The sequence below is a fragment of the Lissotriton vulgaris genome, chromosome 7 (genome assembly GCF_964263255.1).
Source record: "Lissotriton vulgaris chromosome 7, aLisVul1.2, whole genome shotgun sequence".
NCBI classification, from domain to species: domain Eukaryota; kingdom Metazoa; phylum Chordata; class Amphibia; order Caudata; family Salamandridae; genus Lissotriton; species Lissotriton vulgaris.
Window position 1 is genome coordinate 969,515,970 of NC_141695.1, and position 25,961 is coordinate 969,541,930.

A 25,961-nucleotide genomic window follows, 5' to 3' on the forward strand; every position below is an offset into this window, starting at 1 on the left:
GCAGCGGGCGCGCTGGGGGCGCGCCGAAGGCAAGCCCGTCTGTGCTCGTCCGTGACCGACCGGGGCCAGGGGCAGGAACCCCTGCGGGTTTTACTTTTGTAAAGTACTATAGCTCCCTGGAGCTTAGAGAGCACAGCATGAGTATAGAGAATGGCGATAGAAAGTGCGTGCATTGCTCCTTCGCCGTAAAGCGGCAACTTAGGTCTAGGCGTAGGGGAAAGATATTAAATCTTGCCCTTATTAACTGCCGCTCCTTAGGGAAACACAGGATGGAAGTCCACGACTACCTGATGGACGATCAGGCGGATGCCCTTTTTCTCACCGAGACATGGCTGAATGCCTCGTCTGCACCAGACGTGTTGGCTGCCCTTCCACCTGGATATGAGATAAAGAGAATAGACAGGAAGAGGGGGAGGGATTGCTATAATTCTTGCTATGTAATGACATTTAGGTTTTTTATTTGTCTACTTGTAAAATAAGTTTTACTTTTAACAAAAACGCTTTTTAACTGTTTTATATTGGAGATTGTATATGCTTTTATGAGAGAACCTCGAATAAAGCAATTTTTGACTTACTACAGGGCTTCCGACTCAAAAGCAGCACTCTGCACCCGGCTTCCCCAGTGCCGCTGAGGGTGCATCTTTTGTCCTGGCCTAATCCAGCATTTGCCCTGAGCTCAATCCAGGAGCTATGCTCCCACAAGCCAGTGCCCTGCTCGTCAGCAGCCACCAACTGGAGGTCCCCTATCCCCTATTGGAGAACAGTGTGCCTCAGCACTGTGCACCTGGCCGCCCTAGTGCCTCTGAGGGTGTAACAAGAGTGCATCCTTGACACTGGCGGACCCCTGAGTCTAACCCCAGAATACCAACTCCTACAACAAGCGACTTACCTTTGAACCAATAACACTATTTTCCTCCATAGGATAACATTGACTGTTTTCTATAAAAGGTTTCTAAGTGTGGAGTTGGAAAACCTAAGAAATCCTTTAAAACTGTAACTAAATAACCAAAATGCTTTTGCTTACCTGTACACATGAAATATACCAGTGCAGTATCCAGGTATACTGCACTGTGTAAGAAAGGTTATCTAAAAAGTAAATTGCCCGATATGCTGCTAAAAATCCTATACCAAGTATATGTACTGTATTCTGAAAAGCATTGCATTATCAGTAACACTATTGTAATCAAATCAAAGTACGTTTACAATTGCAATTCAAACTGTTTACAAATTGTATATTTACTTCAATGTAATTATCACTTATCTGTGCCAGGCTTGCTTGGTTCCAGAAAAATAAAAGAACTAAAATAATATTTTTATACAAAAACAATTGGTCTGAAGTTCAGTCTCAGTATATGAATTAATTTGCTGACTGAGTGTGTACAACAAATGCTTAATACTGTCCTCTGAAAAAGCCTTACTGCTCGACCACCCTACCACAAATAGAGTGTGAGGTGCTATCTACTTTACCTCTGCCTACCTTTTGGGTTCCACTGGACGCTGTGCACACCATACCTCACTTTGGTATAGAATGTACAGAGCCAGGTTCCTACAAACCCATAACAGAATTTCTAAGATTTTGGTATACGGGGACTGTGATACAGTATTGTGGACCTACATAGAATCTATATGGTTATAATCTATGATGTCACTGGCAAGAAAATATATACTTATTTTCATTTAGTTAGTATGGAAATTCAGTCAGGAAAAATATCTTTCACGACAAACATAGATTTCAGATGTAGCTTAACTAAAGGCAATTGTGTTTTACACTGTCGCTTTGTTTAAAAACTTTACCTAAAATATCAATCAAGGGCCTTTATAGATGTTTTAAAGGGAAAGCACTCACCTAAATGTAGTTAACTCAAAAACTCAAGTGTCCCTGTTCTTTCAATTTCTTTTTAGGAGGATGTTAACATCCCCTCTCGGCGTGCTTTGATCACTGGTGCAACTGGACTTCTTGGCCGAGCTGTGTACAAAGAATTCAAGGACCATGACTGGCATGTTCTCGGCTGTGGCTATAGTCGAGCCCGGCCCAGGTTTGAACAACTTAATCTCCTGGATGCAGAGGCCATATGTGAGACCGTGCAGAATTTTCAGGTATTGCTGTTTAGCAAGATTTCTCTTACTTTTAACATTGACCCCTAATATTTGGTCCAGTTATAATCTTTTGCTATGTCTATTCTGCACGGCTTTCCTCTTAAGTGAACTCCAGACTGTTTTAGTTAAATATTCATAAAATAATTGTGGTTTTCTTTAAATAACAAATTGTTAAATTAAAGTGTTTCAGATGATTTGACACGTTATCTACTTTTGTGTGCTGGATGGATACAAGACCAATTAACGTCTCTATGTGAGTGCGAAAGATTTTTTTTGTTAAATATTTTTTATTGTGGGTTCAGACAGCAATAATACAAATAACATTTGTATAATTGGCTATACAGTAAAAGAATTGCACACATGAGAGAAAAAACATGTAATGAGGGATACATTAAGATAGATTAAGAAGTTGATTAGTGCAGGGAGAGAAAAGTAGTAAAATGTAACCAATATAGATCAGATTTGATTTTTTGATGGAAAGTTAAAGACGATACTGTATGAATTCAATGTTCTTCACACACAAAATTCTACCATGTAAATACAGATAGTTTAGAAAAGTTTTTCCAAAAAGAAAGAATCATTTTAAAAGCAAGTACAATGAAAAGATCAAACAATAAAGGTTTAGGGGATAAATACTCAAAACTAGGTGATAGAGAGACTACAAATGCACTCTGCAGTACATTACATTTAAAAATCTTCAAACATGTAGACCAGCCTGCGACCAAAAAAGTTTAACATGAGCACTCTTGTATAACATAAGAAGTAAAGAGCCAGTATATTTAAAATATGACCAGTATAAAGGGGAAGCAGATTAATTCAATTTAGCAACAGATTCTGGAGTGATACCCGCTCTATTATAAATAAAAAGGGTAGCTGCGTAATGTGGGCAGCTTTAGAGGTAGTGGATAGTTTAAAACCACAAGAAAGCTCAGGTACGTACCCGAGGGGGGAACAAGAGGCAGGAGGGCTCTAGAAGATGGCCAGCCTCCAGTCAAAATCATATATCACAAATGGAGACCACTTCTAGAATGTGACCAAGACAGTGTGAGGTGCCGTATAATTACAAGGGCATCTCACAAAAAGTGATGGACTGGCATCACACACCACCAGGTGTCATGCTTCATCATCTGCCAGTCCTCGCCCTCCAGAAACCCCGTTTGGTGGAGGACAGGCATACACCTGACGACAGGGATGCACTTACTAAAGTGAGTGGGGGCCCAAAAGGAAAAGTGAATTTAAAAAGCCATCAAGAGTTCCCCAATGTAATTTTATTTAGTGAGGGAACCATGTGGGGTCTAAAAGCAAAAAGTCGTCGGGGAGGAACAGAGAGACGTACATCATAGGTGATCCTACTGGGAATTACCTAACACTCACGAGTGTGATCACTGGGTACTCCCCAACCCTCGCCTCCCATGGGGCAAGTCCCCCCCCCTAAAGGGTCAATGGACCCCCTGAGTGGATAGAGACTATAGGTCATAGCCACAGAGTGGCACTACCAGTACAGTATGGTAAGATTGGAGCCCCTCAATTTGGTCCTGATGAAAGCCATGTACCCTTTGGACACCCTGGCTGAAACATGTTGACCTATCCTTTAATATTCACTTAGCGGTGATTGGATAATTGTTTTCTTATTCACCGCGCTTTTTGCTTTTAGACCCCACATGGTTCCCTCACTAAATAAAATTACATTGGGGAACTCTTGATGGCTTTTTAAATTCACTTTTCCTTTTGGGCCCCCACTCACTTTAGTAAGTGCATCCCTGTTGTCAGGTGTATGCCTGTCCTCCACCAAACGGGGTTTCTGGAGGGCGAGGACTGGCAGATGATGAAGCATGACACCTGGTGGTGTGTGATGCCAGTCCATCACTTTTTGTGAGATGCCCTTATAATTAAACGGCACCTCACACTGTCTTGGTCACATTCTAGACGTGGTCTCCATTTGTGATATATGATAGTGGATAGTTTAAGCCAAATTTCATCCCAGATTTTTGGAGAAAACAAGAGAGCTAAATTGTTTTTACATACCTGTTCCAGAGAACTTTTAGTTCTGTTGGAATTAGACGATATTAATGTCTTGTACATAAAGGGTGGTTTGTGAATAGTGTCATGCAAAACTGGATCAAAAGGTGTAACAGGTACAGGTTTTGTTTGATCGGGATTTATCTAGTATTTAGAAAAGAAACATTGGAGAGAAAAGGAAATCAGTTATATATTTTTTGTAAGTATTCAAAAGATACTAAAAAATGATTTTTAACAAATTGATGAACAGATATAATACCCTTCTCCTTTTAATGTTTAGAGTAAAATGATCTATTGCGCATTTTAAGAAATTTATTGTACCAAATAGAGGAGTACAAAAATCACTGTTGGATTTTTTGTGACGTTAATAGTTTGAATATCTTAAAATGCGGTTTTTAGATAAAAAGGAACAGTTTGACATATGAATGACATCTTTAAAGGAAAAGTCATTCTGTAAAGAGCGTTCAAAATGAATCCACATTGGAACAGGTTGATTTTGAAAATTGTTAATCATAGCATAAAATTGTCGGATAAAAAAAGCAGTGGTAAAGTTTAAAATCCAACATCCTCTTCACACTGGCCATTTAGGCTTAGAGAGGGCAATATGGGGATGCTTAGTATTCCATAGGAGTTTCATAAAAATGGAGTCAAGTTGCTTAAAATAATAATTGGGGATTTAAAAGGGAATCTTAGAGATGGCATAAAGAACGTGCAGTACAATCATTATTTTGTATTTTGTGCAGCGGAGACTAAGACCGGAGTAATGCTTGTAACCTGGATGTCCACCTGTTGAAATTATGACTGTGTGTGTCCGGTATGGCGGGAGAAAACCAAATGCCCAGGTATTTAATTTTTACAGGACACCAAGTAAAGCTGATATTGGCATTAGCAGAGAGAATTCAATGGTAAAATCGCAGTTTTAGTAAAATTAAGCTTATAACATGAGATTTAAGAATATAATGAAATCTCTTGAGAAAAAAAGGGACCAGGAAAGTCAAAGGATTGGACACATAAATGAGAATGTCATCCGCATAGGCACATAATTTAGCCTCCCAGAGAACCATATCTGAAGACAGATATAAGTGTATTCCATTGTATGCGTTCCAGGAATGGTTCTAAGCAGAGGACAAATAACAAAGTGGAAAGGGGACAACCATAATCTGGTAAAACACAGCAGCTGACAAAACACTGACTATGGGGTTGCAATACAATACATTTATAAAAGAAATACATTTTGGGCCAAAACCAAACCAGTGAAGGATAGTAGACAAAAATTGCCAATTAATACGGTCAAAAGCTTTTCCAGCATCCAGAGAGATGGCCGTAAGAGGGATATACATTTTTCAGGCCGGACTAACAGTGTTGGAGAACATTCTGGCATTGTCCGTGGCAAGTCTACCCTTAATGAAGCCAGATTGTTCAGGTTTAACAAGTTTATTTTAAAATTTATTTATTTTAAACATTTGTATAGCGCGGCTGTCACCTTGCAGGTATCCTGGCGCTAGAGAATACTCCTAAATCAGGGTACTGAAAGTGATTGGCAGGTGGATAAAGTTTAGGGAAAAAGCCAGGTTTTGAGACGTTTTCGGAAGGGAAGTAGTTGAGACGTTTGGCGGATGTCAAGGGGCAGATTGTTCCATAGTTTTGCAGCTGCGACTCTGAAGGATCTACCCCCAGTCCTGACCTTGTTGAATCTAGGTACTGTGACAAGGCAGGCATAGGCAGAGCGGAGCGTTCTGGTGGGGGTGTACCAGGAAAACATGGCTTGCAAAGGTCTGGGTCCGATTCCGTGCAGAGCCTTAAAAACAAGGTAAAGGGCTTTGAAGGCCACTCGTTGTTTGAACAAGAAGGGGTACCACGGATTCAAGATAGGAGGATAATATCTTTTCAAAGATCTTGCAATCTTAGTTGATTTGGACATGGGCCTAAACATTTTACAGAGTTTGGGGCCTTTGTCTTATTTGGGAATTATGATTATCAGGGCTTCCAAAAAGGTGCCACTAGATTTCTAATCAGAAAGAAAAGAGTTTTACAATTCTAATAATTTGGGAGTAAAAAATGAAGATAGGGATAACATAAATTAGATATAAAACCCATCTGGGCCAGGAGCTTTTACTCTTTTCAAAGCTGTAATTGCTTCCAAAACCTCCTAAATTGTATTATCCACTTCCAACTCAGCAAATATGTCTGTAAGGGATGTGGACTAGGGAGGCCATCAAAGAAATTCTGTCTGTTAAGTGCAGACGGGGTTGTATCCTTTGTATATAGTGTTTTATAGGAGTATTGAAAAGCGGTGGATGTATCTGGATTAGAGATCAATGTGAAATCAGTTTTGCAATCTGCTTTTATTTTGAAGTAGTTAGGAAGCATTTTACCACCGTTCTGACCCCCATGAAACTTGGATTTGACTTTGAATGAAATATTTCAGGCGTCAACTTGAGCAAGTGTAAGGTCAGATTTAGGTTTGACCAAATCACGTACCACGGAGGACTATTTAGAGGTAAAGTAGGCATGTTCAAGTGTCTTAATATGTGTGAATAGGAGGAGATATTAAGCATTTAAACTTTTCTTTATTCTGGCCGAGTAAGCTATGGTGAAAGTTTAAAGGAGGTTTTAAAAGCTTAACATTAGACGTATCCGTAGTACGGTTGAAGTGGAACAATTCTTGTATGAAAGCATTAGCCTCAGCAATAAGTTATTAAATCTCCTTCTGCAAGTTTTGGAATCAATAGTAGAAAAGTCAAAAGAGGACAGTACTGGTGCAAGATCAGATAAAAAATGAAGCCAATTTCAGAGGGTTGTAGATTTGGTAGCAATGATTTAGTGACTAAAATGTAATCAATTCTGGACATTGTATGATGAACATTAGAGAAAAAGAACATTAACATTTATGCAGGTTACAAGTTTTCCAAACATCAAATAGTGGTCAAAATGAGATGGGTGATTGGAATGCTTTATGTGATTTGTCTAGTTACATTTTATATTTAGACTTTATATCCGAAAATGGATCCAACAATTTGTTAGCCACCTGCCATAGTTAAATAGAAATTATAAATATTAGAAAGTTGTACCTTAATAGAATGCCAAAATTGGAGTCAAGTTCAACTGTGCTATAAGCATTAAACACAGTAATATGCTTGTTATGGGTAATAGCATTGCCAGCACCATTGTCCATCAGTATCATATTCAGTGGAGGTAACCTGTAGTCCCAGAGATTTATGACATATACTAGCAACACCACTCTTACAATTAATTTCAGGAGAGGAAAAAACCTGGCCAACCCATTGTCTTTTCAGTTCAGCAGATTCAACAGCATTATAGTGAGTTTCTTGTAAAAAGGCAAAAATGACAGTCCTGCTTAGATAAGCGAAAAAGTACAGTTTGGTCGATTGACCGGACTACTAAGTCTTATAGAATTCCACAAGACAATGTTAAACATACTGGATGCATGAGTGTTGCATAACAGGAATTTGAGTAAAACGCTGCAAAAAAGGGAAAAGACAGAAAATGACAACATTTGTGAAATCAAACATGGGATGAGAGCAGGGGTATAAAAAGAAAATTTATATCATATAAGCACTTTCAGAGGAAAAAAGTAAAACCAAGGAAAGAGGATACATAAGAAATCAGAAGAAAGAGCAGATCATGGAACACATAATGGAGATACTGGAGATGCCTGATCTGCCAGATCCCATGTTTTGTTTGGTAGGGATCACGAAGCGCTCGAAACACACCAAAGCTCCTCTCAAATTTGCTGATCTGGCAATGGTTCTTTTCAAGCACCTAATAGCCATGTCCTGAAGGGCGGGACAGCGGCCGCTGATCGATTATTGGCTCAGGGTTGTGCTTTGTTGGGCGACTGCTGAGGCTGACGCCATGATGCGAGACAGTAGACTAAGGGGGCGGCAACACTGCCACGCTGTGGGACTTGTACGTGCTCAAACTACGGTACAAATGTGAGCCCCATCCGTAGATGCTATTCCTCCCAGAGGCACCGAGGGTGACCGGTTATGGATTCGCAATGTGGTTGGTGCTGCACTGCTGCCAAACTGTCTGGAATCCCCCCCCCTTAGATCTTCCCCACCGGATACACATAGAGGCAGACTGCGATATTTTATTATTGGACCTCCACTTAACTCTCCCCAGTGTCCTGGGCAGTTTAGTTCCTGTTTAGTTTGGTTTCTTGAGGCACCTGATCAAAACATTGTTTGAGCCTTGTGTGCTTCAGACTTCCCACTTGTAGTTGTCTCTACGACGGGGCTGCCTTTGTCTGCCGGCCACCCCAGCATTTGACCAGTGCTTTTGGTTGGTAGACTAGGCCATGGCTTGACCATACACAAATACTATGTCATTGGGATTGATGGTTGTTTTACAGTTTAACAGCTCTGCCTATTATGCATCATTTCCGTGATCATGGTGATACGCACCTGTAAATGCCAATAAAGAAATAAAAATTAAAAATGAAGGAAAATAATTAGATCTAACCTTCCTTTTGTAATAGGCATGAGGAAAGTTGTATTCCTCCTTGATCATTTGCACAACACATAGTGTTCTAGACTTTTAGGAATAGTTTTCAACCCAAACCAAACAAATAGAGGTTTGGATAGTATGCAGATATTCACAGAGAAACACAGTGGTTTTGGTTTAATTATTTACAAGAAAATAATCAGAATACTGTTAGAAATCTTAGGCAGTTTCACGTTAGATGTGTGGTCAGTCTAGACTAGGCATCTCTCCAAAATGTTTAGTGAACTGATGTGATCAAATCCAGGCCTGGGCGTAGTTTGCGAAGTTTTGCTATGCAGAACTCCGCGAAGTGACAAAAAAAACTCATCGGACTTCCACAAGTGGCCGAGTGCAGTGAGAACTGCCATTCGCACTGGTCTTCCTGCTGCCCGGGTAGAAATTCTACCCGAGCGGCATCTTGCACTCTCGAACTTACCGTTCGCGAGCGGGAAAAAACTCAGCTGCACTACGCAAAGCGGAGTTTTCTGCACTCCGCGGAGTGTGAAGTGCAGTAAAGTCCGCAAACGAATTGTAGTTCACCACCCAGGCCTAATCAAATCTTCGAGTATGTTAAATTGTGCTTCTTACTACTATATCCATTGTATTGATTACATGGGTGGACAACATAGCCTAAATTTCTTGTATGCTTTAGCAAAATGTTGTGACGCTGTGCTTTCTGCACCTTATCATTTTTACATGATTCCGAAGTGATGAATGTTGTAACTTTGTTCTTGATCATCTTCGGGCCCGCTAAATAATTCAGGGCACATTGAATTAATTAATCTGGCTGTGAATGGACCAGGGCAAGAATCGGGACATTCTCTTACTATGTTTGTATAACAGGTATACAACTTTTACTAGTCCTCGAAGGTTAAGAAAAGAAGGAATCGTTTTTCCAAGTATGAATATGAACACTGTGATCTAAATTTCGCCACATAGGTCCATGCAGTAGTCCTGCGTGCATTTTTGTGTGGTCTGTAGCCAAACGTTGATTTGTATAATTCATGAAATCCACATACAGATTACTCTTGCACTTGTGTCATACTAATCTATTTATGAGAAAGCGCTAGTCATACAAATGATCTCAGACGGAGGTTTTATTTGAATGCTGAATCTGTCTAGTGAGAGAAATTACCCAGAAGGAACTATGTAGAACAGTTTTCCCACAGATTACCCAAAATTGGCATGTTTTTCCTCTTGCTCTCTGTTGGTCAAGAAAGAAAGAAAGAAAGACCAAAAGTAATTAAGAACAGCCCAACTAATCAACCCAACCTAGTCTTGCCCCAAATATACCATACTAGACCATGTGGCTGACTTTCTATATAGTCTACTAAAACAAAGTACACTGTGCAGGGAGTTCAGTGTGTCCCCAATTGGTTTACAGACACTAAAGTAAATAAAACTAATGCTGTCTTTTGTGGTAGAGTGGGCATGCAGTTAGGCTTATCAGAGAGTAGTGTTAAGCATACGTTTTACTCACAGAGGCAATGAATGAGACACCGACTCAAAGAATAAATCCAAGACCAAATTTGAACAAGCATTGGCATAGCCAATAGGTCTTGCTTTTGGGACCTTATAAGTATTAAGTTATGCAGCACAATATCCTTGGTGCAACAACATCAACTGTTGCATGGCTAAACACTTATAAGGTCCCAAAGGTGAGACCTATTGGCTATGCCAATGCTTGTTAAATATGCACTTGCAAATGGGGCCCATCCTTCGAGAGGGCCTTTCAGTCAGCCCTTGTTGCAAATGGCCTCTGCCCATCAGAGACGCCATGTGCAAATCTCCATGCCAATGAGAGTGAACACGTTCTGTCACATTTGGAGTTTACTTCGGCTTAAAAGGAGAACTTAAACCACACACTCAGTACATGCACACAGCACTGCACAACAATCTCTCAAAAACAGTAACAGTACAAGGAGGGTCAGGAAATTAAACACTCACTACTGACTTGGAGTGTAATGGGCAGACCATCCTTCAGATGTGTGTAAATTTGATATCTTTACTTCGCGCAACAGCTGTTATTTACAGCACTTAGAGGTGGTAGGAGTGGTGCTGTAAAAATGTTGTTCTTCTTAATAGGGGTCTCAGTTGAAGGCAGTAACATTCACTTTACCAGTAGCCCGTACCAGATGAAACTAAGTGAGTATTCAATAGCAGGAGTAGAGTTTGGAGACCATGCGAGGGAGGATAGCATGAGTGACCTGAGCTGTGCTTTTTTTCCCTCTGCAGTGATATTTTATCCGTTTATTTAATATTTTTCTTGACTCTGATGGACCACGTAGGCATTATTGCACTGTGCATAAAACCGTCATTTACTAAATGCATCCTATATATCCAGGAAAGGCAGATTAATGGCACGGGGAGTATTAATACAACCAAATATGTCAAATACTCAAATATTACCTCAGGGTTGAAGGTCATGTGAGTCTAGAAATAACCTAATAAGGTGTGTATGTGTTAAACTTTAGTGAAAATATTTTTTATACAATTTTATTAAAATGCACTGGCTCAGGCGAAACCTAAAAATGACACTTCTTTTTTACATGTTTTAAAACCAAGAACTCCGTTTGAAGGTAAGTTCTGTTTGCAATAGCAATCTTCACAGGTAAGTAAAACGTTCAAAGCTGTGCGCATTTACGCACATTGTAATCCAATGGGAGAAAAAGGCAAAGATGCATGAATGTAGGTACTGTCAGTTTCAGGGGGTTCACCTTCAGTGTTCGTAGTTTGATGATGGGCGTCCGGTACCCTGGGGGTTTGTGCTGCATGGCTCCGGTTGGTTCTGGTGTCTTCACACTCAGTGAGGAGACAGATCTGGCCTTCCAGAACACAAGTACCTTCTCCTAGTCATCTGTGGCATTGGTCGGGCCGGGGAGCTGCAAGGTGGTGGACCAGACTCTGCTTGCTGGTGTCTATGGACTACAGGGGAGTAGCTCCTCTACTCCAAGGGAGACTGTAGGCAATTTTTGGAATGCTGGCCGACTGCCCAAGGCTTTGGTAGTTTTCCAGCTTGCAGGACGAGTAACTCTTATCACGATTGTCGAGAGAAGGCTGAGGACAGGCAAGGTTTTGTGCCAAACATCCACAGTTCTGCTGCAGTTTTCACCAGGTATCGACTCTTCTTTGTCCTCCTTCTATTGATCCATCAATTCTGAATTCTTGGGTGCCACCTAAATACTCAGTTTAGGGGCGTTTACAGGAAGTGACAGGTAGTAGCAGATAGGTTAGCCATGTTTAAGGTGTCTACACCCTCTATATGATCACTTTCTGTAGGAAGTGGTCATTATGACCCTAGAATGCTAATGGCGTCCAAAGCAAGATGTAGGAATTTGAAAAATGGGGTCCACATCAGCTGGCCCGCCATAAGGGAGGTGATGGTTGAATGTGGGCACACCTCCTAATCTTACTAATTTTCCCAGCTGGCTTGATGCCAAAAACTGGGGTAAGGGGGGTATGGGGGGGAGAATCTTCACTATCTGGAGAGGCCTGTGTCGGAGGCAGCAGGGTCTTTGAATCTTCCTGCCCTGGAATGCACATCCTGCGTGGAGGAGGTGTGAATACCTCTGCCCAGAGCAGGCTTTGTTCCTGTCTCAGAGTGAAGGCTGTCATCTCAGGAGGACAGAAACTTGTCAATGGTGTCTGGCTGGTCGAGACTGGCTAGTTAATACACTAGGAGTCAGTAGGTTTTCAAGGGGCACCTCTGAGGTGCTCTCTGAGTGCATTTATTATTAAATCCACCACTGGCATCATTGTGGGTTTATAAAGACAAGGTGTTTGATATCAAATTGTGCAACAATCGTGCAGTTTAGGGAAAGAACACTGGTACTAGGGACTTGGTTAGCAGAAACAAAGTACTCTTTCAATCAAATTTTACATCAGATGCAATGCAAAATGTGGGGGTAACCATGTAAAAAGGGGCACTTTCCTAAAACCTCTGTTCTGGGATCCAAACTTGAGCTCCTGAATATCAAGTATTGAGCTTCTGCTTCTAACATTAATGATATACTGAACTGATACTGACGTAGGTCTCCCGGCTTTAGTTGCTTCAGTCGGGTTTTTCTTCCTCTTCTTCTGTTTTTCCTTCCCCCGGAGCATGAACACATTACTGTGTCCTTACACTGCTCGCTTTTTCAGGTGGTACTTCTTTTTTGTTTGTTTAAGCAATCTGCAAGACATGTGTATTCCAGCTGTCTCCATAGTGTGCATCTCTTCCGCACTGCTGTTTCTCGCCTGTGTGGTTCTCGCCCTCCATTGCTCTCTGTGATGCTTTCCCCACATTCGTTACTTTTTCACCTGTGTGCTTTACCCCTCTCAGCTCCATGATGCTCTCCCACTCACTGGTTTGCTCCCCCACTGTGCCCATCGCGTTACCCCCTACCACGTTTGCACCCTCTGTTTCTTCAAGACCACCCCCAAAAAACACTTTAGTGTACCTTTTTTCTTTTTATTTGCAGATTCAAGTTGAATCAAAAAATAGCATAAAAACTACAGCATCATTTTGTAAGCCCGCATGTGCACCTACAAAATGTTACAATTGTTAAAAGGTATAAGCAAAACCAATAAGTAAGACCTATTGGTTTTTGCAGTACTTGTTATACCAAACTACCTACCTACTGCAAATACCTGGAAAAAAGACAGAGGTAAAAGATGGAACATATTATTTGCATGTCGACTAGAAGCAATTATATATATAATAAGCATTATGAAACAGATGTTATATTTATACATAACATTTTTGAAATAAATCACATGTAAAGTCCCATTATAATGATGAAGTGAAAAATACTCCCAACTATTCCCCCCCTATTTAGCAGTGGTTGGTGCTGCGTCTAAGGTGGCAATGCCACGGTTGCTATTCAACTTTATGCTTTGCCCATTAAGACCAAATCTGCTGGAATTTAACAGGGCAGCCTCTAGCTTTGTAAAGTGTTTCCTCCGCAATGGCACATTTTTCTTCTTCTCCTCCACTCACTTATGGTATGGGGAGCAGCGCTGCACCAGTGTCCTGCAGTATCGCACTTTGCGATCGAGTAGCCGAGACCAGCAAATAGTAGAGTGCCACAACCACTACCCCCCATTTATCCATAATCCCCAACACCTTTGGATTCTAATGGGCATCTGTAGCTTAATACGCTCTCTAGCTGTGAATATATTGTAATCAGTAAATGACAGTGGTGAGGCAGATCCATGTGGTGTGTAGGATCCCCTTAGGACGTTTGCAACAAAAACAAGTGGTCCAGGGGCCTCCACCATTCCGCCACAGCCTGGGGTAAAAGACGTTTAACACAGTGTAAGTGATTGAATAGTTTTTTACATTCATGCATCAATCCATTTATCGTCATCCAAGGCTCCCAGTTCTTCAACCCACTTTTCTCTGAGACGCATAAAAGGTTTGGGGGAGTTGATGATCAGAGTCCTTTATATATGAGAAATCCGCCGAAGAATAGACATTTGGGAGTTTGAAATCAGCTGACAATCGTTCAAAGGATTTCATGTGGTCAGTTGCAAAGGCATCACAGAGTTTAGAAATGCCAATGAGGTCCCTAGGCCAGGAATCCAGCTTGGCTAGTAACCTTTTTAAGAAGTGTGCCTGGCCAACCAATGTGTTTAATGGAATTAGTTTAATCTTAGGTAGTGCATGTGTAATCTGTGTACTGTTGATAAGGTCCTACAGTTTCAGTATTTGGAGTTCTAGATGCACCATTTCTGTTGCTAAAGAGCCAGAGGTTCAATACCCAGTAGTACAGTTGGAGGCTGATCCTGAGGGTATTTAGCCAGCGATACTCATGGGGTGCCTGCTGTAATGATGAGTCATGTTTAATTAAGTGGGTAAGGATAGTTTGGATTTTAGGATAATTATTTGAAGAAGAGTTTGACCCAGTTCTCATGATGGCACTCTGCAGCTAGGCAATGTGAATGTTCCGACTAAAAGCCGGGTCTGGTGATATGCCCAGTTATTTGAGGCGAGTGGAGGCTAATGTTCATTCGAAAATGTGAGTATTTTGCTGAAGAACTCCCACTAGAGGCATGTATATTGATTTGCCTCAGTTGACCCGAGATCCAAAGCTTCTTTAGAAACCTGAAGTATGTGAAAGATACTCAGGATGGAAATCTTAGGTCGCGCACAAAGCGTAGATCATCCACATACGGACTGACCCTGGCTTCAAGACCCCTGGCCATCGAGACCCCCAAACCACGGCATCTTGTCTGATCCACTTCACGAGTGGCTCAGTAACTAGCGCGAACAAGAGTGAGAAGAGTGGGCACCCTGTCTTGTGTTTGACGTATCTGAAATGGAGCAGAGAGGGCACCTTTCATTAAGACCCGGGTACACTGGTAAGAGTACATGACAAGCATTGTCTCAATCCCATTCTTTCTAGAAATGCAAGCATGAAGAGCTAGTGCACCATGTTGAACGCTTTCCCGAAAGGTAGCCTTGAGCCTGTGAAGGCGAAGCCTGGTGCTTCTGCCTGGCATGAAATTGTGTTGAACAGTGCTAATTAAAGTGCAGATTTTCTCTATTAGTCTGTTTTGTAGGACTTTTGCAAGAATTTTGGGTTTTGTATTCATGAGGGAGGTTGGTTTATATGATTACAATATGTGTGAAAGCACCCTAGGTTTATAAATGATTGTGATGAAAGCCTCACTTAGGTCAGGAGAGAGCACACCTTTCTTCTATGCCTCTTGGTATGTTTCTAGGAGATGCAGTAATGAAAGTGAGGAATACTTTTTGAAAAATTCTAGAGAAATTCCATTTGAGCCAGGTGTCTTGTCTGAAAGCATCTCCTTGATTGCCTGCTGTATTTCTACCGTGGAGAGAGAGAGGTCCAGCTATTCGGCATCAGATGCCTAGAGTTTGGGTAAAGGGAGATCTAGGATGATTGGACTCTCCAGTTCTATCCAAGGAGGCGTTTGGATAGCATAAAGGTCTGCATAGTGCTACACAAATGTATGTGTGAACTCAGTCACCTCAAATACCTGACCCATACACCTGAGTATCCAGGACCATTGGTGTGATTCTGACTTCAGTATCCTACTTTGTAAGCCATACAAGGACTTTCTCCACCTTTTCCCCCATTCTTATTATAGCTTATGTTCCTACATGAGCCAAGAAAATGTGGTAAAACTTAAGATTGATCCTGATGACATTCCTGGTGTGGTCAGTATGGGTGAACAGTGTGTACATTCAGATTTCCAGCTCACGATGCCTCTAGGACCTTGACCTGCTTGTCCAAACTCTAGCCTTCATTGCCTTTGCAGTATAATATGACCCTGCTGCTGACCAGCGTCTGAACCTCCTAGAGGAGACTGATTACTTATGAGGTAAAATATTCTTGTTCACTTTGGATCAATGGGAAGGCCCAAGGTGGTTCTTTAGGTCTTTCTGGTCAAGGATTTTATTTTGGCTATTTAAAAAAATGGGGTAATTACTAAAGGCTTAGAATCCAAAGGTACAAAACATGTATCTAAAGAGTCATTGACGACCTCATTAAAAGAATTAGAGTTTTGGGAAAGTTTTAATGATTTATTAGTGCGTAGCTCCGGTTTTGAGGAAAATGGACGTAACATATTTTTTTCCTGTATCTTTGTGTTCCCTGTATTTAGATGCAAACACAGGATGGTTCCCAGTTCGCTCAGCCACCAGGCCTTGCCCGGCTGCTGGCTTATAGCACCTGGCTTTAGTTGCAACTACAGTTTTTTTAGCCCAGCCTTCTTTACTAGTTCTTTGACTCATAGGGCGACTGGAGAGCTGTGGGCCACAAAGCCACAAAGAGCCACGACTGAGGCCTTATGGGCCCTGGAGTCATTCTGCGGCTGTAGAAGAGTGTGGTGGTAAATCCTGGGGATCCTTGGTTTTTCCGATAAGAGCACCATTAAAGCGTCTAAATGCCTGTGCCGCAGCTGCTGGACCCCAGCCTGGTTTGGGGTCTCATGCAGCCCTGGGCTCACACATTGCTCTTTCTCAGTGGCCCTGCTGCCCCACCCTAGCACGCAGCCAGCAGTGAAGACGAGCAGTGAGTCTGTGGAGGAGGATAGTGCAGCATGGTGGCAGAGTTGGGAGGTGCAGGGTGTGCAAGTGGTTGCCAAGGCAGTCCACAGATGGCTGTCGGCCGCAGTGCGGCTTGCAGTTGGAAGCCCTAGCAAAACAACCAATAGGATAACCCAGTAATCACTGGTAAACAGCACTGTTATAACCTGCAGTATTTTTAGGTCTCGCGACCTATCGATGTGCGCAAGCGCATCGAGCGGAGCGAGAATTCAAGTGGCGAAAACATCTTCAAACCAAAGGGCTTTCAGCCCCGCGGTTTTCATGCTGTTCACGTGAACCACGTGATAACATGCACGCGCATTCAGGGCCAGCCAGCCCAGCACATCAAAGGGCTTCTCCTCCCCTAATTATTCATGGCCGGCCGCAGGCCGGCCGTACTTTCAGTTTCCCGAAACGGCTTCTCCTCACCTAATTAGGGGAGGAGAAGCCCTTTGATGTGCTTCACACCAATGCGCCTCAGTCATTCCTCTTGTTTGTATTTGCTTCGGCTGCCATTCTCAGACTCCACGATCTGCTCATGTGCACAAGACGCTTTACACATTACACTCATCTGCCTGAAGTGGGAGTTTTAAACAAGCAAAGCTGGTCCTTCTGTACTTGCAGTTTCACTTCTAATCTGTGTTGTTATTCATCATGATTTTTTGCTGAGGTGTATCACGCTCGTTCATGAGTTTGATCTTTTCATACTGTGAAATGTTTTCTAAGTTGTTTTTGATTGTCTTACCGCTGGAGGTCTCCCTGTGCTACATTTAGCCTCTGACACATGCAACGCCACTCAACCACGCAACGCCACGCAACAACGCAACGCCACTCAACCATGCAACGCCACTCAACCATGCAACGCCACTCAACCATGCAACGCCACTCAACCATGCAACGCCACTCAACCACGCAACGCCACTCACACACGCAACGCCACTCACACACGCAACGCCACTCACACACGCAACGCCACTCACACACGCAACGCCACTCACACACGCAACGCCACTCACACACGCAACGCCACTCACACACGCAACGCCACTCACACACGCAACGCCACTCACACACGCAACGCCACTCACACACGCAAGGCCACTCACACACGCAAGGCCACTCACACACGCAAGGCCACTCACACATGCAAGGCCACTCACACATGCAACGCCACTCACACATGCAACGCCACTCACACATGCAACGCCACTCACACATGCAACGCCACTCAACCACGCAACGCCACTCAACCACGCAACGCCACTCACACCCTCGCAGCGCCACTCGCACCAACGCAGCGCCACTCGCACCAACGCAGTGCCACTCGCACCAACGCAGCGCCACTCGCACCAACGCAGCGCCACTCGTACCCACGCAGCACCACTCGCACCCACGCAGCGCCACTCGCACCCACGCAGCGCCACTCGCACCCACGCAGCGCCACTCACACCCACTCAGCGCCACTCGCGCCCACGCAGCGCCACTCGCACCCACGCAGCGCCACTCGCACCCACGCAGCGCCACTCGCACCCACGCAGCGCCACTCGCACCCACGCAGCGCCACTCTTACCCACGCAGCGCCACTCTTACCCACGCAGCGCCACTCTTACCCACGCAGCGCCACTTTTACCCACGCAGCGCCACTCTTACCCACGCAGCGCCACTCTTACCCACGCAGCGCCACTCTTACCCACGCAGCGCCACTCTTACCCACGCAGCGCCACTCTTACCCACGCAGCGCCACTCTTACCCACGCAGCGCCACTCTTACCCACGCAGCGCCACTCTTACCCACGCAGCGCCACTCTTACCCACGCAGCGCCACTCTTACCCACGCAGCGCCACTCTTACCCACGCAGCGCCACTTTTACCCACGCAGCGCCACTTTTACCCACGCAGCGCCACTTTTACCCACGCAGCGCCACTTTTACCCACGCAGCGCCACTTTTACCCACGCAGCGCCACTTTTACCCACGCAGCGCCACTTTTACCCACGCAGCGCCACTTTTACCCACGCAGCGCCACTTTTACCCACGCAGCGCCACTTTTACCCACGCAGCGCCACTTTTACCCACGCAGCGCCACTTTTACCCACGCAGCGCCACTTTTACCCACGCAGCGCCACTTTTACCCACGCAGCGCCACTTTTACCCACGCAGCGCCACTTTTACCCACGCAGCGCCACTTTCAGACACACAACGCCACTTTCAGACACACAACGCCACTCACACCCACGCAATGCCAATCACCCATGCAACAACACTCACCCACGCAACGCCACTCACCCACGCAACGCCACTCACCCACGCAACGACACTCACTCAAAGCCACTCACACACACGCAGTGCCACTTTCACACACACTGTGCAGTGCACAATAGGTCTCGCAGTAGGAAAGTTGGAGTTTTGCAGCGTGAATCTTTCTGGATTCACTATGCTGAGCATTATTCCGCGATCTGGTGGTTGGGTCCGGATTCGTAGTCTTTTTTCTCTTTTTTTTTTTTTGTAGCCCAGGTGGGCGTCGACGTCCCACCATTTGGTGCACCTTCGTGACGTCGGCACGCTTCCTGCGGAAGCTCCCACCCTTGGGCGCCATCTTCAGATTCTTTTTTCCGCCGTTGGGTCTGGATCGTCGCATGTAGCTCCGGAGAAGTTTCAGGAGAAAAGAAGGAAATACACAAGTTTTTGGGAGAACATCGCCGAGGGACCAGATGACTTCACGGTCGTAGAGACCGTGGGTGAGAACAGGAACGTCCAGCATTTATACAGTCTTCAGTGTGGGCTCTTGATTCTATCTGGTCATGCACCTGTGTTCTAACAAGTAAAAGCCCATTACAGACCCTAAGATCCACGATCATGAAAAGAAAGAAGTCAATAAAAGAAAGACTTACTGTGAGGGGGAATACAACAAAACTCTCAAAACAAACCCGTGGCACACTAATAGTAGCAATACTAAAGGGATACAAAAGAATATAGCTTCAGTCCCGTTTAGGGAGAAAAAAAACATGAATTTACGGATCGTGTGTATGTACACGCCTATACTAACAGCCATGAGGCTGTTTGTGAAAGCTATATGTCCTCCCCAAAAATACAGGCCGGTGTTCGTGGCATCCAGGAGAACAGTGATCAAAAAGGTAAAAATGACTTGTTGTGAAAAAAAAAAAAGGTAAAAATGAGAACAAAATGGGAAAAATATCCGAAGCAATAATTAATACAAAAAAATTGGTTACCTGGATAATCTCCATGGAGGGTACCTAGAAAACAAAGGCCAACAGACACAGCTTAATTATTATAATATATTGAGCGATAACCCTCTCCTTGAAAATGTAGCATGCGCATTGGATTTAAAGGATCAACCTGATATGCCCCGATGCTTAATGTTATCTGGGCATTTTGTAGAATAGGAGGCTAATGGGATCTCCAACACCATATTTGAGTCAAAAATCCAACAGATAAATGAAGCAGTAGATATACCCCCTAAAATAAGAAGATTCTCTGTTCTGTTTGAGGATTTTAATGCTAAAATCCCAAGCGCCTTGCATCGGGATGAGTTCCAACAAGAGAGAGAAAAAGGCTTGGATATTCCTAATCATATAATGGATTGCACCCAAGGAGACCTTAAAGGGAAAACATTGGCAACAATTTTTAAAGCCTTAATATGCTGATAATTAGCGGTAGAACTAAAGGGGACCAGCCAACGAGACAAACGTACAATAATAGAAGGACATCTTCCTTGATCAATTATGTTGCTAATTTCATCTGATGTTTTCTACTTGATAAGGGATTTTGCAGTCCGGTGTTGACTGGGGTCGACACTAACCCACATCTGCACTAATTAGCATAGTTTGCGTCGTTGAGGGACATTTGTCAGAGCAATCACTGAATTAGATGCAATAGCACACAAAGCATCATTTGGTCGACACTATCAAAAAGTAAAAAAATAGCCATTATTTATTTTTATCGCACTCAGAGACAAATACACTATAGGTATTATACAGAAATCTAATGTGCACTGTGAGATGCCGTTCATCTAGTACAGCAAACAAAGGAAATAGATTGGCGAGAACAAGTTCCCAGAAAGGAAAAACTAAATTGAACAAGAATATAAGGGAATCCTTCAAACAAGACTATTCTACTAGACAGTCCTCAATAAAACAATACAGAAAGGATTTTAGAAAGGAGCTCAGAAAGCTGACTTGAAATGAGCAAGAAACAAAATGGACATGATGCGTCTGCAAGAAGTTAGCTCAGTCTTTTTGGGACCTTGTAAGAAAAACCCTCATGGGAAGGGGGTTAAAGAAAATTGAATCAGCGCCAGTAGATGAGGAGGAATGGATAAGGTAGATATCACAGCTTTACAGTGGGAAGCATAACGAAATCTAAAAGGGTCCCACTGGGATCGCCAATGGGCAAAAGTCAGATCCATTCAAAGATATCCTGGATGCTGTAATTCCAAAGAAGATCAATGCAATAATCAAGAACCTAACAACATTGTGAGCTCTGGAACCTGATAGTCTATCAGGTAACACACTTACATCAAACCCTAATCCTTGGACATGAGACTTTACCCCAGTTTTCATGCCAGTAATCAGTGGAAAAGAAATCCCAAAGTCTTGGAAAGAAAGTATATGGATCCCAGTAAAATATATGCAAAACACTTGCATCAAGTCCTCGTAGAGTAGGTGATTCTACAGAAAATGCAACTGGTATTCAGAAAGGGTTAGTCAACATTAGATGAGTGTTCCGCATTGAAGTTGCTGGCGAAGGAATATGCTCTTAAGAGAAGCCATACCCTGTATGCATCCTACAGCGTTCAATGCTATCAATCATGTACAAAAGTAATAGTATTTTCAAATAGAAACAATCAGAAAATAAACCAAGAATGGTGGCTGAAAGGAGTACAGCTTTACACTGTCAAAGAGAATATGTAGTTGAGTATCCTCTTTTAAAAAAATACTTTTATTTTAATCCCTATACTGAACATCAGTAACCGAGATCAAAAGCAGTGGCAGGGCCCTTAAAAATGATGGACATGGCATTAGGACACAAGTCTGTGTATGATTTAAAGTAGCCCTATAATCTGAAAATAACAAACTTGCTGCTCTATGGGTGTGAGATCTTGCGTGAGAAATCATGGAGGGCCGGGATACAGCAATCTTATCTGAAGTTGGAGAAAGACTAGTACTCAATAGATGAAAAATGAAACGCTTGGTCAAGGATGCAACTTCTAATGGCAACCTAGAGGATTGGAAAAAAGAAGTCTGCTTGCTCATCTAATGCTTACTGATGTTAGAGGCTATCAACAACTATATTTAATTGATACTAAATAAAGTAATATCAGGAGGTGTACATAGAAGTTAAGATTTGGCCAAGTTCATGTATTTATAACCTGGATGATGAATACCAATCAAAAAGGAGAGGAGAGTATGGAGACCGCTATCTATCCCTTTTTCAAATATGGTAAGTTGACACTTTCTCATCTGATAATATTATGCACATGTTTCGGCCCTTAAAGAAGGAAACTTATATCGTGTTTCTAGAGAATTACAGATTGTCAGGATTATGAATTAATGAAATTTGCAAAGAAATGTGAAAGCCCAGTATTATGTAATAGGCTGGGTGCATTTTTAGAAGTTATGAAAAGATTGGAATTGTTGATACAGGAAATACGTAAGTTACAATAAGTGCACGGTGTAGATTATAGAGTGATCGAATTTTTGCTAACTAATATGTTTCCCCCTTTACTAATCACTTGATTAGTTTCTTAGTTCATACTAAATACATTGATACACAGTGTTATATCTGGTGAAAGGTTTGTAACTTTAAAGCAAAAGAATAAGATCATTACCTATAGGTGGTGCAGTGACGTAACGTTTTGGGGAGTTATGAGGGGTTGAAATAGAGCAGTGATTCCTAGGCTTTTTAGAACCATGACCGAATATTTAGAATGAGAAACTTTTACAACCCACCTAGCTTTAATGAACATAAGACTGGCAATATTTTATTGTAATATAAGCATCGTGTGGTAGGGTCCTGTCATTTATATACAGCACGTTTTTCTTTGAAATGGCCTCTAAATTTGGACAGACATTCTGCTTAAATGATAAAACTATATTGTACACATATGATTATGTGTGGAAATATGGTTTCAGTGAATATTTATCATTTGTACTTCACCCCATAAAATGTCTTGGTTTGTTTTTATCCTATTAAAATCTTTGTTTCCATCATACTTTAAAATGACAAAAAATGTGATTAATTTTGGCTTTCCTTACTGCTGACTGTGTACAATTAATTTACAAGTGTTTACATTGTGTTGTGTGTTCGAAAAAGTGACATCCTGCAGCCTTTAGTTTCACTTTCTGTTGTTTGAAAAAAAAGCATCTTTTTGTCAAACAAATGCTTTTTTTTCTAAAAGCCCCAATGCCGCTGTTTCACTTTATTAGCGGCCGTGCACCTTTCCTTAGACACGGTTCTTTTAAAGAAAGGGACGCAGCCTTCATGCACGTGAAAGTGCGGCATGGGGGCTCTGACAACAAAAAAAATATTTGCAATGCAATAGATCACGCATTTGCGAGAGTTTAAGCTATTGGTATTTATAATGCCAATAGCTCACACTCCCCTCAATGCGAGACTTATGGCATTGCAAAGAAGCGCCCATCATTGCCCCAGCTGCTTGGAAAGTGAAAGCGCGCATGGTGTGCTGAATGTAAGGAAAGCACGTTATGCCTGCAGTAGTGCAAAACCCATTAAAGAAAATAGTGCCTACAGACGAGATAAAACATACCGTGCAGAAGAAGTAAAAGGGCCAGTCCTCATGGGAGGTTTCAAATGAAGACAAGGCGTTACTAAGGATGGACTAACAAAGCGATTAGGGAATCAGAAGCTAGCATTTACAAAGGTCAACGACACAAGCTAATGAAAAGGGCGGTGAGTGGACAGAGCTTCAAATCCCTAACTCAATACAACATGCTTCGCAGAGCAGCGCGTGTTCTGCCCAGGCTCGACCTAAAAATAAACAGCAGGAGACATAGTCTGACATTTGACCTCTTTCTTAGAAGCTCAGCAAATGGGCCTATACATACCGAATTTAAAGACATTGTTATTTATTGTCTTGACTTTGGCTACTTAACAAATATTGGCTCGCGGCCCACCGTTTGGAATACACTGCTTTAAAACATACACTTTTCATTTAGTACACAGCATTTTGCATGAACACCTCTTCAACATCACCCATATTCCACATTCTCCCCGAATAGGTTTCATCACTTCCTCCACAAGTCGTCTAAATCGACTGATTTTGCTGTTACCACTTCATGTGGAACCTAGCCTTAGCCAGTTGGATGTGGTGAGGTCCAGATCATAATTTCAAAAAGTATCACTGTTAAAATAATATATTGTCAAAAAAAGATTAATAAAATCTTAAATTTATGTGTAAGGTACCATAAAAAGCTATGAAAATCTGTAAAGAAAACCAGGCAAAATAACTTTAACCATTTTCAATGTAGGTCAAAGGGGTTGAATATTTCTAAAGAGTTCTGTGCGAACCAGTGTTCTGTGGCAAATAAAGGAAAGTCATTCATTTACATGCTGCTCTTAGCGTGGAAGTGTGCATGTTAGGTTTCTCATGGGGACAAATTGTCTGCTGCATTGTATGGCTTGCCCGAGCTAGTTCTTTTTCTCTGAAATCGCTGAGACCAAATCTGGAGAGCAGACAGTGGTGTTTGCCTGAGATCAGGCATGGCTTTTTGGCCTAAAATGGGATTTGTTGGAACTTATGGTGAAAGCTTTTGTGGTTCTGATTGAGCAAGATGCCCCCAGTAGCTGCCTGAGTTGCATTGTTTGTGGAGTTGGTCAGTACTTTGTACAAACTAGATTTTGCAGAGCTGGAAGCTCTTACTTGGTATTAGTGTCAAATTCAGCATTGGAGAGTTTGTCATGTAGGTCAGCGCCTAGGTATAGTTTCTTCTACACTTTGAATTCCATTTCGGCTTGTTACCTTATTATGAGTTCCCACTACTACATGTGTCCAGTGTCTCGATCTTTCTGAACTATGCTAGGCACAGATTGGGTTATGGCAGCTGCAGTACTTGTAATTTCTTCTGCTTTCCTGGGCTTCATGGCTGACTGCATTTCAGGCTCTTAGGTGTTTGGGATTCCATTGACTTGCAGAGTACCCCCGACTGGCCTTGTAGTAACTTGCAAAGCTAGCCTCCATTGCTTCAAAGCTTCCCGGCTTCTGCACACAGATTGGCATTTTATTTGGAAAGCCTAATACTTTATGTACATCAGCCCCATAATTTCCCAGTTTCACTTTTAAGCAGCATGACATGCAAAATAAACGTTGAGGGATTCGATTATGATCTCAAACTCACAAACTACACTTCTTTACTTTAAAATATGGCTCAGGTATTCTAAATCAACGGTGATGCCACCTGTCAGTCAAAGGCAGTGCACTGGTTTTGCAATCAGTGTTTTGAGTTGTTCTCTTAGAGAACAATGATGATGCTATGGGAGATAGCAAATAAAATTAAAATAAAGATCTTTCATAAATTTATCGTTTGGAAAAATGATCTTATAAATAGGGATTTAGGCCTGCATGTTTTAATTAAAAATAGATGGACCTTGTAAAATACTTGTATTGTTTCAGCCACCTTTAATTACATTTTTTAGATCAATTAGCTATGCTAACTTGTAGCTAATGTTATTCCTTTGTACTGACTGGTACGGCACAATGGATGACCCAAGCACAGGGAGAGAAGTTACCATGTTTCTCTTACTCTAGTCTAAAATGTGAACATGCCAGAAATTTGACACCACATTCTTAGGGTTTATTTCAATAAAGTGTTCTTTTAATCAAAACATCCCTATGTAGATATCAGACGTTTGCACGTGGCCGCGTTCTTGTTACCAGTTTTTTTTATATATCTTTATTGATCTTTTGTACAAACAAACATCATAAATAGCGACATGCGCCATATCCATATAATGCTGCTTATTCACATTCCAAATATAATCGGCCGCAATCCAAGAACAGCAGCATCAAGTTCGGCATCCCCCGCCCCCCTGTATCTAAAATGTGATGCCTTGATCCTGAACAATCCTGCGGATCCCAGCTATGGCCCATGCCCCCCCCAGGCCCCACCCCACCTTCCCAAACACAGCTCTCCCGCTCCCCCCCCCCCCACAATCCATGTCTGGTGTGCCCCCTCGATTTTATGTGCCCTTATGTGCCGAGCGTCTCTGCTCCTTCTTAACCCCCTCCAAAAGTACTGTGCTACCCTGCCTCTCTCAGCTCCTCGGTAT

At 42.5% G+C, this 25,961-nt stretch overlaps 1 protein-coding gene across 2 annotated transcripts in view; it reads left to right on the plus strand.

The window, feature by feature from the left end:
* MAT2B (methionine adenosyltransferase 2 non-catalytic beta subunit) overlaps positions 1-25,961 on the plus strand; it is a 331,869-nt gene that overhangs the window by 177,718 nt on the left and 128,190 nt on the right. For both annotated transcript variants that reach the window (XM_086931408.1, XM_086931407.1), the window contains exon 2: positions 1,903-2,097. In XM_086931408.1, the coding sequence (XP_086787534.1) occupies positions 1,903-2,097 (195 nt within the window). The remainder of the gene's footprint in view (positions 1-1,902; positions 2,098-25,961) is intronic.